Source organism: Lepidochelys kempii, chromosome 23 (assembly GCF_965140285.1).
Source record: "Lepidochelys kempii isolate rLepKem1 chromosome 23, rLepKem1.hap1, whole genome shotgun sequence".
Taxonomy (NCBI): domain Eukaryota; kingdom Metazoa; phylum Chordata; order Testudines; family Cheloniidae; genus Lepidochelys; species Lepidochelys kempii.
This window is the reverse complement of record NC_136402.1, coordinates 8,033,701-8,047,640: the sequence shown is the minus strand read 5'-3', so window position 1 is coordinate 8,047,640 and position 13,940 is coordinate 8,033,701. Positions and strand designations below refer to the sequence as shown.

At 60.6% G+C, this 13,940-nt stretch overlaps 1 protein-coding gene across 1 annotated transcript in view; it reads right to left on the bottom strand.

The window, feature by feature from the left end:
- EML2 (EMAP like 2) overlaps positions 1–6,326 on the bottom strand; it is a 40,384-nt gene extending 34,058 nt beyond the window's left edge. Inside the window, exon 1 of the mRNA XM_078850384.1 lies at positions 6,233–6,326. Coding sequence (XP_078706510.1) covers positions 6,233–6,299 — 67 coding nt within the window. The 5' untranslated portion in view covers positions 6,300–6,326. The remainder of the gene's footprint in view (positions 1–6,232) is intronic.
- Between the last annotated feature and the right edge of the window lie 7,614 nt (positions 6,327–13,940).

Here is a 13,940-nt window from a genome sequence, read left to right as displayed (position 1 = left end):
GGGCAAGCAGCAGTGGGCTTATGCTGTAGCAAGGGGGCAGAGAGTAGCACAAACTCTCTAATGCTCAGAGGAATTCAGTTCTGGGACGGACCGTGAGGGAGGTGGGGGGATCCCTGTCACTGGAGGTTTTTAAGACCAGGTCGCACTGAGTTGGTGACTTCTGGAGGGCCCTTCCAGCCCCACATTTCTATGATTCTGTCTGCTCTTCCTGTGGCTGCAAAGGGGACGTGACCCCTGCAGCAGCCTCTGCCTGCGTCTGCAGACAGCCTGGAATGCCAGCTCTGAGCAGGCGAGCTGCCCCCATTCAGTTCAATTGGGTGTTAACTCTGAAACCTGCTGATGACACATGATCGCTGGTAGCGATTTCACTGCAGACGCACCAGTCTAGAGGGTTAGTTTGTCAGTGCAGGAGGCACTGGCAAATGGAGGGGAGGCAACTGCCGGCTACAGGCCGATCTTGCTGCGGGTCGGATGAGAAATTCATCTCCTCCCCTTCTCAAAGTTTTAAGTCCCATCCACCTGGCCCAAAATGAAAAGAAAGAGAGGAGTCGCCTCCCCGCCCCCAACTGTAACCCCCTGCTAGTCCATGGATCCCAACCCTGCCCTGGGAACGGAAAGCCCCGACTGTACCCTCCCTGGCCGGCCTGGCACCTTCTATGGGGGCAAATCCAGGCCAGATCCATCCCCACATCGGGGAGTGATGGGGCCCACATCCAATCCCCAGGAGCTATTTCGGTTTTGCCTGATATTCAGCATAGGTTTCTCTTTCTAAACACCCCCCACCCCAGCTGAGCTGGGCCAGGGTCATCCACTGACTCCCCTCACCCACGTGTACCAAGAGCCTGCCTTTTGCAGCCAGGTTGCCCCCGCAACCCTTAAAGGGAAAGCAGCTGTAGTCACCCCTGTTCCTGGAGCATCTCCATGGGCCTGTGGGGAGGGGTTTGGCCTTGTGGGACAAGAAATAATCATGACACCTGCCCTTCCCCTGCCAGAATCCTGCTGCTCAGTGGGAAGTGCCGAGGCTGCCCTGGCCCCATACCCATTGCCCACCCTGCATGGGGACCCCAGCCCTAGGGCCCACAGACTGGGCAGAGAGTGGCCTCCCTGCACCTGGGCCCTTCATGCCAGGAGAGGCCAGATGCTGCGGGCGGGTGGGGAGGGGGGGCACAAAGCTGAAACTGTCCAAGATCTAAAACTGTAGCTCACGAAAGCTTATGCTCAAATAAATTGGTTAGTCTCTAAGGTGCCACAAGTCCTCCTTTTCTTTTTGCGAATACAGACTAACACGGCTGTTACTCTGAAACCTGTCCAAGATCTGTCACCCTGAGACAGACAGACACAGAAACCCTCTGGGAGATTTCCAGAGACACTCAGCTGGGGAGCACCCATGGGCCATGCCCAGCCTAGGTGGGAGCACCCATCTGAACAAGCCTTGCCTGTCCCTGACACCCCCCACAACCAGCTGTGCCTGTCCCTGTGAAATGTCCCCCCCAACCAGCCATGCCTGTCCCTGAGCGCCTCCCCCACAACCCACCATGCCTGTCCCCAAGAAATGCCCCCCTCCGACCATTCATGCCTGTCCTCACGCAAACTACACGCCCCCCCCAACCGGTCATGCCTGTCCCCAAGCAACCCCCCTGACCAGCCATGCCTGTCCTTGACACCCGCCCACTGCACAAACCATTCCCATTCCCACATGCCCCCACTCCTGGACTGGCTGTACCCATCCCCAAGTGCCCCACCAACTGGCCGTGACCATCCTCAAGCCACCGCCCCATGACTCGCTGTGTCCATTTAACATAAGGGAACTATGAGCCCGGCTCATCCTGCCCCCGGGGTGGGAATCTGTCTCTTGCTGGCCTGGCTGGGCAGCTGAGATCAGCTAAATCAGACTCTGACCCCTCCCCAGGCCGGGGCAGCCAGGTCCTCATGACACCCCCCTGCAGTGAGTTTGGCCCCCAGGCGGTGACACCCCCAGAGCATGCGAGGGGAGCAGATGGGTGACAGGCAGGGTCAGATCAATGGCCCAGCTAGCCCCATCCTGTCCCGCTCCATGGCCGCCCTAGCAGTGGTGGATGGTCGGGGGTGGGGATTTCCTTCCTGCCTGAGTGGGGATAGGTCTGGGTCCTGGAGTCCGGGGGGGCCACAGGGCAGGGTGGAGGTTTCTGGTACTTCCCAGCCTGGCTGGAGACCAGTTCATCTCTCTGCAAGGTCAGGCTCTGAAGAACTTTACAGGTCCCCATGAGAGCCGGAACCAACCCCCGCTCCTGCCCCCTGCAGCCCCCCCCCCCGCCACCCGCTGGGCAGAGCCTGCTGGAGCCTGGCATCCCCCCATCCCCTGGAGATGCTGACTCCCCAGGGCCCCCCATCCCTGGGAGCCCCCTGGACATGCTGCAGCTCTCTGCAAAGCCAGCCACAGCCCGGGCACCGGGAAGGGCACAGGGGCTGGTACCCACCTGTTGTGCTGGGAGCCCCCCGGGGGCCCCATGCCCTGCTTGCGCTGCCCCCCCAGCCCTGCTCCCAGCCTCTGCAGTGGCAGCTCCTCCGTCCCTGCCTGCTCTCTCCTCTGCAATCGTATTTCACGCCTTGGCCCGCCCTCCCTGCAGCATCCCGGCCGCCAGCCCAATGGCAGCCGCCCGCTCCTCTCCGGCTGGCACCGCTCCCGTGGGAACAGCTGGGGCTGGGCTGGGGGCAGCACCGCCCGCCCGCTGCAGCCAGAGTGCCTGAGCTGGGCACCGCTGGGCTCCACCTTAGCCCTGCCCTGCGGGGAATCAGCTGCAGGGGGCTCGAGGAGGGGGCCTGGCACTGGGGGCTGGGGTCCAGGCAGCCCAGAGCACGGGGAAGAGCTGGTATGAGAGAGGATGGGGAGTGGGGGCACTGAGTGGGCTGGCACTGGGGGGCCAGGACAGGGAACTGGTGGCCCTGGCACCGGGGAGGGGAGTGCCAGGCACTCCAGGCGCCAGGAGGGCGTGTCTGGTTCCTGGCAGTGGGAAGGGGCAGAGCTGCACCAGCTGATCAATAGCTCTGAGAGCCGGGCTCTGGAACCAGGCCAGGGCTTGCCCTCCCTGCTGCAGCATGGGCGAGGGGCACTCCCTCCCCTCTCGCCTGGGCACAGCAATGCCCTAGGCCTGGGCACGGAGCCATCAGCCCCCCAGCTAGTCGAGAACGTGGCAACGTCTCCTCAGTGACCTGGGCTGCCACGAGCCCATCGCCCTGCCCTGCCTCCCTACGCTGGCTGCCCGCAGGCCAGAGACGAGGCCGAGGGCTTGGTCCCGATCCCCGGGGCCTGTGCCTGGGGATCTACAAGAGCCCAAAGCTCCAGCCCCTCTGGTCCAGAGGGACCCACCCCCATCTGTGCAGGAGCAGAGCGGCCTTGGGGGCCTGTCCTAGGAGGTGGAATGAACTCCCCCAGGAGCTAAGGACCATCCCAGCCCTCCCACCTCCCGGTGCCAGGGGCCCTTCGCTGAGCGGCCTGCACAGAGCAGATGCTGTGGGGACAAGCACGGTAAAGGAACATGTAAAGGATAGAGCAGCCCCAAGGTGCCCCCTCAGCCAGCCCCATAGTCCCCCTCCCTCCCCTGCTCTCCCCACTACTGGGGCTGGCAGCGCCCCAAGGAGATGGGCAGCCCCAGAGTCTAATGAAGCAGGACCTGGCAGAGCCCTTCCCCCATTGATCCTGGCTCCAGACCTGGATCCCCAGCCCTGGAGAGCCATGCACTAGTCACCCCCAAGGGCTGCATCAGCGCCTCGGGGGTGGGGTAGCTTGATAGTGCCAGGCTAATGGCTTCCCCTAGAGCAAGCACTGGGAGGGAACTGGCATCCTGGGGACTGGCCACCCTGAGAGCCAGGAGTGGGGGTGGGGGTATTCCCTGTCGGGTCCAGGACTGGCCCTATAGACACTGGGACTGGGGGGTCATATAGTGACCGGGACCACCCCCTACTCCAGGGCCTGCTGTAGACCCTCCTTTGGGTTTGTTGCCATGGGGATCAAGCCAAGGTGTCAAGGCCCCACCAGGGGCTCTACCTCTATGAATTGTGGGAGTTCAGTGCCCCAGAATTCCCCCTGTGCCCCATGCAAACACACAGGGGCACCATAGCCAGCCCCACTGCAGCCAGGGGATGGGGGGGGTGTTAAAGCTAAAGGGGGTCAGAAGAGCCCTCTGCAGGGCAGAGAGCGGACAGAGCCCCAGAGCTAGCACAGGGGAAATACCCCTGCCCCACCCCTCTCCTCTTTTGCCCCACCCTCACACTCCTCCCCTTTTCTCTTGTCCCTGAAGCATCACAGCAGGGTGGCCCCAGGGGACGCTGTGCTACAAGAGACGCCTTCTTCCGTAGGACAAGTCCAGAGGAGGGTCTGGATGCTCGAGGTGTCTGAAGATGCCCGAACAGGTCATTAAGGATTTAGCCCCAGGATCCTCATCAAATTCCAGCTCCCTGTGCCCCCCGGCCCTGCAGTTTCGGCTAGATAGGGGGCCCTTGTACACTTCCTGCCCCATCCTGTTGGGCAGGGGGGCTGTTAAACGGCTTGTGCGCCCCACCCCAGAAACAGTGACCACCCAGCAACAGGCGAGGAATCCCTGTGTACATGGTCGCTGTGCCCCTCCCCTCCCCAAAGGCAGCTGCATCTCAGTGTCTGGCAAAGGACCCCTGTATAAACAGCCCCATGCCCTACCCCAGAGGTGGTTGCATCTCAACACCGGTCAAGAGACCCCTGTATAAATAGCCCCCACGCCACACCCCAGAGGAGGCTGCATCTCAACACTGGCCAAGAGACCCCTGTATAAACAGCCCCATGCCCCACCCCAGAGGTGGTTGCATCTCAGTGCCAGGTGAAGGATCCCTGTCGAGAGTCTGCAACCTATAAAGAGCTTAGAAATGGTGTAAGCTGAGAAAAGCCACAGAACGGGGCGGTATTGCAATATTCTACTCACAGTGGAGTCTGGGGCAATGCCAGGAGTAGAAACAGGGGCGGGATCCCCGAGACCCCTGCAACGGGCTCTGGTGGAACCAGGTTACATTGTCCTCAGCAGCATGCGAAGGAACCTAGTGGATGGCTGGTCCTGCCCAGATGAGTCCCCCCTGCACCCTGCGGGGAGGTGCTGAGGGCCATGGGCCATCGCGCCAGGGCCAGATGGAATGTCCAAGCTGCTGGGACATGGGCCCCGAGTCCTGCTGCAAGGGAAAGGGGTTGCTGCAATCCGCAGAGTCCTGGCGAGAGGTCACACATGCAGCGAGTTTGGTGGGGCTCAGACGAGCCCCCACAGGATGTTTATTCTGCTCTGCATGGCCATCAAAGCAAAAGCAATCCAGCATCCGGACAGGATCGGCAATGTGAGATCAGCGCAGGAGAGGGCCCAGGCTGCAACAGCAGTGGGGTTGCAGGTCGGGAGGGAGGGGCATCAGCACAGCTGTGCGCGGGAAGCTTGGAGGGAGCCCAGGGCTGGGATAGCAGGGGGCTGGGGGGTCAGGATTGAGGGGCACCCACTGGCAGAGACGCCCCTTTCTCTATGGCTCTCTGCCCAACACTGCAATCAGCTCTGGTGCTGCCCGAGAGCGAATCCTGCCCAAATGCCATTCTGCCACTTCGTCCCCATAAACCTGCCTCCTCTGCAACCCAGCACGACCCCCGTGTGCGGGGCAACACTGGCCCCCCGGAGCACCTGTGGGGTGACGGGGGGGGGGACTCACAGCACCGGGCGGATGGATCTGTGCTCCGTGACTAGCACCCATAGCCGGGCAGAAGGGTGCCAGCCCTGGGCACCGTGGGGGGAGGAGTAGAGGGTGCCAGCCCCGGGCATGGCTGGGGGGTGCTGGGTGCCAGCCCCGGGCACGGCTGGTGGGGGGGCTGCGGATGCCAGCCCTGGGCATGGCTGGGGGGTGCTGGGTGCCAGCCCCGGGCACGGCTGGTGGGGGGGCTGCGGATGCCAGCCCCGGGCACGGCTGGGGGGTGCTGGGTGCCAGCCCCGGGCACGGCTGGTGGGGGGTGCTGGGTGCCAGCCCCGGGCACGGCTGGTGGGGGGCTCTGGGTGCCAGCCCCGGGCACGGCTGGGGGGTGCTGGGTGCCAGCCCCGGGCATGGCTGGGGGGGTGCTGGGTGCCAGCCCCGGGCACGGCTGGTGGGGGGGCTCTGGGTGCCAGCCCCGGGCACGGCTGGTGGGGGGGCTCTGGGTGCCAGCCCCGGGCACGGCTGGGGGCAGCGGGCTGGCAGCAGGGCCCGGATCGCGCTCACTCACCGTGGCAGAACTGGAGCAGCGTGGCCGTGTCGTAGGGGCCAGCGCAGCCCGCAGCCCGCTCGGCCATGCCCGCACCCGGCCCGGCCCGGCCCCGCCGGCCGCTGCCCCCCGCCCCGCGCCTCCCTCCCTCCCTGCCCGCCGGTCCCTCCCTGCCTCCCGTTCCCATGGCAACCGCCTGTCTCCTGCATCATCTCTGCCTGCAAGGGGCGACATCGCGGAGCGCCCCGCCCCCCTGAAGTGCGCCCCGCCCCCTCAGCCCCCCATTCTGCCCCCCCACGCCCTCAGCCCCCCTTCGGCCTCCGGCCCCTTGCTGCCCCTCTCAACCCGCATGCGGCCCGCCCTCTCAGCCCCGCCCCCCCACTGTGGCCCCTCCCCACCCTCTCACCCGCCCTCAGCCCCCCACGGCCCCTTCCGGCCCTGACACCCCACTGCACCCCCGCCCCCGCACGCCCCTGTCAGCCCCGCCAGAGGCCCCAGGGCGGCTCCCCACTCAGCTCTCCCCCTCCCCTCTCCCCGAGCTACCCCGCCTCCCCATCTCGGGCTGCCCCCGCGGGACGGACGGACAGACCTTAGAGCTGGGGGGCGGGGGGCAGATCAGATGCTGATTGGAGGATTCCCGCCCTCCAGACTCACTGAGAACCAGGGGGCAGGGTGTCACGGAGTGTGGGGGAGTCCAGGCCCTGCACCCCTCTTCCTGGGATCCACTGAGACTCTCAGCCAGCCAGTAAAACAGAAGGTTTATTGGACAACAGGAACACAGTCCAAAACAGAGCTTGTGGGTACAACCAGGACCCCACAATCACGTCCTTCTGGGGGAGCAGGGAGCTTAGACCCCAGCCCTGGGGTTCCCTGTGTTCCTCTCCCCAGCCCCAAACTGAAACTAAACCCACCCAGCAGGTTCCCTGCTGCAGCCTCTGTTCACATTCCTGGGCAGAGGTGTCACCTCCCCCTCCCCCTCCTGGCTCAGGTGACAGGTTCTCAGGTCTCCCATCCCCAGGGCACATTCCCAGGTCAACACTCCCCCCTCCCTGCTGCGTCACATCGTCACATCTTTCCCCCCTTCGAGACTGAACTGAGCGGGGTCACGCTGACCAGTGACCTGGGGAAGTTCGGGGCCCCCTCTCCGGGACAGCGCATCCGCTATCAGGTTGGCACTTCCCTTCACGTGGACCACGTCCATGTCGTAATCCTGCAGGAGCAGGCTCCATCTCAGGAGCTTGGCGTTGGCTCCTTTCATCTGGTGCAGCCAGGTCAGGGGAGAGTGGTCGGTGTAGACGGTGAAGTGTCGCCCGAAGAGATAGGGCTCTAGTTTCTTGAGGGCCCACACCATGGCCAGGCACTCCTTCTCGATGGCCGCGTAGTGTTGCTCCCGGGGTAGCAACTTCTTGCTCAGGTACACGAGGGGGTGTCTCTCCCCCTTTTCATCCTCCTGCATTAACACCGCCCCCAGTCCCGTGTCTGAGGCGTCGGTGAACACCACAAAGGGCTTGTCAAAGTCTGGGTTTGCCAGAACTGGGCCACTGACCAGAGCCTTCTTCAGCGCCCGGAAAGCCACCTGGCACTGCTCGGTCCAGACCACCTTGTCTGGCTTCCCCTTCTTGCATAGCTCCGTGATGGGGGTGGCGATGGCGCTAAAGTGGGGCACAAATCTTCGGTAGTATCCTGCCATCCCAATAAAGGCTTGGACCTGCTTTTTGGTGTGGGGAGCGGGCCAGTCTCTGATCACCTCCACCTTGGCTGGTTCCGGCTTTAGGCAGCCGCTCCCCACCCGATGGCCCAGGTAAGATACTTCCGCCATCCCCACCTTGCACTTCTCCGCTTTTACAGTCAGCCCAGCCCCCTGGAGTCGGTCCAGCACTTGTCTAACCTGGGACACGTGGTCCTCCCAGGTCTGGCTAAAGACACAGATGTCATCAATATACGCCACAGCAAAACTCTCCATCCCCCTCAGGAGCTGGTCCACTAGGCGCTGGAAGGTGGCCGGCGCTCCCTTGAGGCCGAAAGGCAGGGTCAGGAACTCATAGAGCCCCAGAGGGGTGATAAAGGCCGATTTCAGTCGGGCATCTGCATCCAGCGGCACTTGCCAGTAGCCCTTTGTAAGGTCCATGGTGGTAAGGTACCGAGCTCCTCCCAGCTTGTCTAGGAGCTCGTCCGGCCTGGGCATGGGGTAGGCATCAGATACAGTGATGGCATTGAGCTTCCGATAGTCCACACAGAACCGGACCGACCCGTCCTTTTTGGGGACCAGCACCACTGGCGAGGCCCAAGGGCTGGCCGATGGCTGGATCACCCCCAAAGCCAGCCCCGCCCCTCCCTCGCCCCGCCCCCCTGAAGTGCGCCCCGCCCCCTCAGCCCCCCATTCTGCCCCCCCACGCCCTCAGCCCCCCTTCGGCCTCCGGCCCCTTGCTGCCCCTCTCAACCCGCATGCGGCCCGCCCTCTCAGCCCCGCCCCCCCACTGTGGCCCCTCCCCACCCTCTCACCCGCCCTCAGCCCCCCACGGCCCCTTCCGGCCCTGACACCCCACTGCACCCCCGCCCCCGCACGCCCCTGTCAGCCCCGCCAGAGGCCCCAGGGCGGCTCCCCACTCAGCTCTCCCCCTCCCCTCTCCCCGAGCTACCCCGCCTCCCCATCTCGGGCTGCCCCCGCGGGACGGACGGACAGACCTTAGAGCTGGGGGGCGGGGGGCAGATCAGATGCTGATTGGAGGATTCCCGCCCTCCAGACTCACTGAGAACCAGGGGGCAGGGGCCAGTGGGGCGCTAGCTGCGGGGGTGCTGATTGGGGAGTCAGCAGGGGCATGTCAGGTGTTGCCCATTTTCTGACGCCTTTTCTCTCTCTCATTCCCTTACTGGGCTTGGTCCCCATTCCCCCTCAGCCCCCCTCCGCCCCTTCCCCCCTCAGCCCCCCTGCATTCCCTCCCCCTCAGCCCCCCTCCGCCCTTTCCCCCCTCAGCCCTCCTGCATCCCCTCCCCTTCAGCCCCCTCCGCCCCTTCCCCCCTCAGCCCCCCTGCATCCCCTCCCCCTCAGCCCCCCTTAGCCCCCCCATGCCCACTTCATCCTCTTCCCCCCATCCCCTGAGGCCCCGTCAGCCCCTGCCCTCAGCCCCCTGCACCCCCTGCACTCCCCTCAGCCCCCCATGCCCCCTGCATCCCCCTTATCCCCCTGCATTCCCCTCAGACCCTTTCAGCATCCCCATGCCCCCTTCATCCCCTCCCCCTCAGCCCCCTGCACACCCCTCACCCTAGTCCCCCTCAGCCCCCCCTGCCCCCTTCATCCCCTCCCGCTCAGCCCTTCCTCCTCCTCAGCCTCTCCTCTCTCAGCATCCTCATGCCCCCTTCAGGCCCTCCCTCTCAGCCACCCTGCGCCCCCTCAGTCCCCTGCACCCCTCAGCACCCCTCAGCCTTTTCCCCATCAGCCCCCCTGAACACTCCTCAGCCTCTCTACTCAGCCCCCTCCACCCATTTCAGCCCCTGAGGAGATGGGGGAACTGAGGGGGGGTTGGGGAGGATCAGGGTGCCCACCCTCAGTACAGAGCCTGAGCCCTTCTGTGGTGATCCCACTGCCCCCCTGGCCCCTGAAGGTCACCTTGTCTCCCTGGGACCCCCATGGGGTCGGGGGCTTAGATCTATTGCATGCCCCAGCCTGGTGGGGCGCACAGAGTCCGTGGCAGGCAGGCAGGGCGTGCCAGGCCAGTGGCGGACAGGCTGGTGTGTGGGTGCCAACTGGGGGGGGGGGCCTGCCAGAGCCATTGCGTTCGCTGGGAGCAGGGACGGGGGTGGGGGCTTGGAGAGGGAGCTGCTGCACCAGGAGGAGACTCCCCCGTCTCCCCGGACAGTGTCTGTCCCTCTATCCACAGCGTCTGACTATCTGTCCTTCCTGCCACAGTATCTATCCCCGTACACCCCTCCCACTTTATCTCTCTATCCATCCCCATACACCCCCTCTATCTATCTATCTATCTATCTCAGGGCACCCATGCCATTCAGCATGGAAATCCACCCCACCTGCACCCTGAGCTACCCCTGAGCTCCCACCCCCCCGGTACACATTCCCCTCACCTTATAGCATGGCATCCATCCCGCCACTCCCCTGTAGTATGGCATGCATCTGCCCTCCTCGCCGCCTTTGCAGTGCACCCATCCCCTCTCCTCCCATCCCCTATAGCACCCATCCCCCCTCCCCATGCATACAAACTGTTTAAAATTCATTTCCTCTAAGTCCTTGGTTCCTACTGCAAAATAACAGCCCCTTTGGTGGGAGCAGGCAGCTGGGTAGCTGACCCCCAGTGACAGGAACAGCAGGGGTCCAGCCCCGTTGGACTTGCTGGGTCAGCATGGTCAGTAAATGGGGTGCACCTCCTGAGCTCAGGAGAACTGAGAGATCCCAGCCCAGGTGGAGTAAAGGCCCAAGGCTTGACATTGGTGGGATGGGTAAAGGGCGTCTGGCCCTTTAAGGACCAGTGTCTTGGGCCCAGCGACCCTGCTCATTAATCAGACGTGACTGAGAAGGCGACAGGTGTAAAGAGCAGGGTGTCACTGAGGAGCAGGAGCAGGAATGGTGCTGGGAGAGGCTGCCAGAGGCCCTGACGAGGCAAAGCCGGACAAACAGAGAATTTTGGTAATGTGTTTAAGATGCCTACGTATGCCTCAGTTTCCCCCTGGGCTTTGCACTGCCCTGCACAGAGTGAAGAGGGTTAAACAACTGCAGTTGGGGCAGAACAGGGGACAGGAGGGTGGGGGGGTGTCACCTTGCTGTCTGGGTCCTTAAAGGACTGTCTCGATTCATCATTGCAGCTTCTGAAACAGCTCAAGGCAACATTCACAAAGTTTGGGGGCAATTAAATACAGACACTGCCAGACGCCCGGGAATATCGATTCCTAGACAAGAACTGCACCCGTTGCTAGGAGGTTGCAATTAGCCCAGAGCCACAACTACAAACTTTACAATTAAGGTGAAATTTAAAAAGTCCCGATACATTAAGGTCTGGGAATGCACAGGCTGGATTCCCAACAACCTTAACTCCGCCCTGCTGCAGAACATGCTCGCCCAAACTGCCTGACATCTGGTGTACAGGCTGTAGGTAAATACTTTGGCATTAAGGGTTAATGGTCAGTTCCCCTTTATGCATAACGGAAAGCGTCTCTTTTGGCAAGAACCTTGACTCACCCCAGCTGATGCAATGCAAAACCCGCTGATTCCGGCAATTCAGTGTCTCTGGGACCACTTCAGCTAAAGCACGTCAGGTATTTCGTTCCCTCTCCCCCAGCAGTATCGCTCCAGCTGTGCATTTCTAGATGTCAACGTGCTGGGATTTCTTTTGCGTTGGACAGGAGCTCAGAAAGTTTTGGGTTTTGGACGCACGGTTCCGGGACAATTAGCACATCCCCATCAGGTAGTTCACCCTAAGTGGCTGATACGGGTGCTCACCTCAGGCTATTGGCATCATGAAGTACCAGCCTTCAGTCATTTGTTACATTTGAACATTCGTGGAGTGGGGTGTCTCAGATGCTCTGACACTGCTCCGTATGAAGCCAGCCAGGACTCTGGGGAGCGTGACTCCCCACGGGACACGTTGTCCAGGACAAGGAGCCTCCTTGGCTGCAGCCTTCCTGGGTCTGACCTTGGAGCATTCAGCACCCCTGTTCTCGCCGTGCGCTTCCCACGGCAGGTCCACCTGGACGGGATCCCTGGGGAAACCAGAGGGCCCTGCACCCCCACTCCACAGGCAGTTGTGACTCTCAGCCAGCGTGTAAAATGGAAGGTTTAGTAGCTGAAGGAACACAGCGTAGAACAGGGCTTGGCAGCACAGAAATCGGTGACTTTCAGCAAAGTCGAAAGCGTTACAGAGAGAAGGAGAGGCGTTACAGAGAGGAGTTCCACTCCTGTTACCAAGTCGGTTCCTTTTCCAGCCCACGTCCCAGCTGCACAAAGCACTGGAGAGGATCCAGAATCCTTGTTGTTGCTGTGAGTCGCCTGGATGGAGGCAGGTACCAGAGGGGCGCGGGCTCTCTGCAGCCATCCAGCCATGGAGTTCAGCTCCCCCAGCACCAGGGAGCCAGGAGGGGGCTTGCATTTTTGCCCAGCGTATGGCTTCAGTGCTATTCAGAACCACAGGGGACGGCAGCTACGTCAAACGAACAGAACAGGGCAATTATTGAGTGATCCAGCCCGTCACCCATTCTCAGCTTCTGGCAGTCAGAAGTGTAGGGACACCCAGTGCACGGGGTCCAGCCCTGCCCATGCTGGCTAATAGCCGTTGATGACCTATCTTCCACGAACTTATCTAGTTCTTTTTTTAACCCACTTATAGTCTTGGCCTTCACAACATCCCTTGGCAGCAAGTTCCACAGGTTGACAGTGCGTTGTGTGAAGAAATATTTCCTTTTGTTTGTTTTAAACCGGCTGCTTATTAATTTCATTGGGTGACCCCTAGTTCGTGTGTTATGAGAAGGAGTAAATAACGCTTCCTTCTTTACTTTCTCCACACCAGTCACGATTTTATAGACCCCATCACATTCCCCCTCAGTCGTCTCTTCCAAGCTGAAAGGTCCCAATTTTATTCATCTCTCTTCATCTGGAAGCTCTTCCATCCCCCTAATCACTTTTGTTTCCTTCTCTGAACCTTTTTCAATTCCAATATATATATATATATTTAGATCAAGAGACCAGAACTGCCCGCAGGATTCCAGGTGTGGGCGTACCATGGATTTATATAGTGTCATTATGATATTTTCTGTCTTGTTATCTACCCTTCTCGTAATGGTTCCTAACAGTCTGTTGGCGTTTTTCACAGCCGCTGCACACTGAGTGGCTGTTTTCAGAGAACTCTCCACAGTGACTCCCAGATCTCTTTCTGGAGTGGGAACAGGCAATTTAGACCCCATCATTTTGTATGTATAGTTGGGACAATTTTTTCCATTGTACATTACTTTGCTCTTATCACCATTGAATTTCATCTGCCATTTTGTTGCCCACCACCCAGGTTAGTGAGGTCCCTTTGTAACTCTTCACAGTCTGCTTGGGACTTAACTATCTAGAGCAGTTTTGTATCATCTGCACATTTTGCCACCTCACTGTTTGTTTACCCCTTTTCCCAGATCATTTGTGAATATGCTGAATAGGGCTGGTCCCAGTACAGACCCCTGGGAGACACCACTATTTACCTGTCTCCATTTTGAAAACCGACCATTTATTCCTACCCTTTGTTTCCTGCCTTTTAACCAGTTACTGATCCATGAGAAGACCTTCCCTCTTATCCCAGGCCTGCTTACTTTGCTTAAGTGCCTTTAGGGATGGACCTTGGCAAAGGCCTTCTTAAAGTCCATGTAGACTATATCCACCCTTGTCCACATGCTTGTTGAGTCCCCTCAAAGAATTCTAGTAGATTGGGGAGGCATGATTTCCCATTACAAAAGCCATGTTGACTCTTTCCCAGCAAATTGTGTTTATCTATGTGCCTGATAATTCTGTTCTTTACTATAGTTTCAATCAATTTGCCTGGTGCTGAATTTAACCTTATGAGCCTGTAATAGCCAGGATCGCCTCTGGAGCCTTTTAAAAAACTTAGCACCACATTAGCTCCCCTCCAGTCATCTGGTACAGAGGCTGATGTAAGTGATAGGTTACATACCACAGCTAGTAGTTCTGCCATTTCATATTTGAGTTCCTCCAGAACTCGTGGGTAAAAACCATCTGGTCCTGGTGACT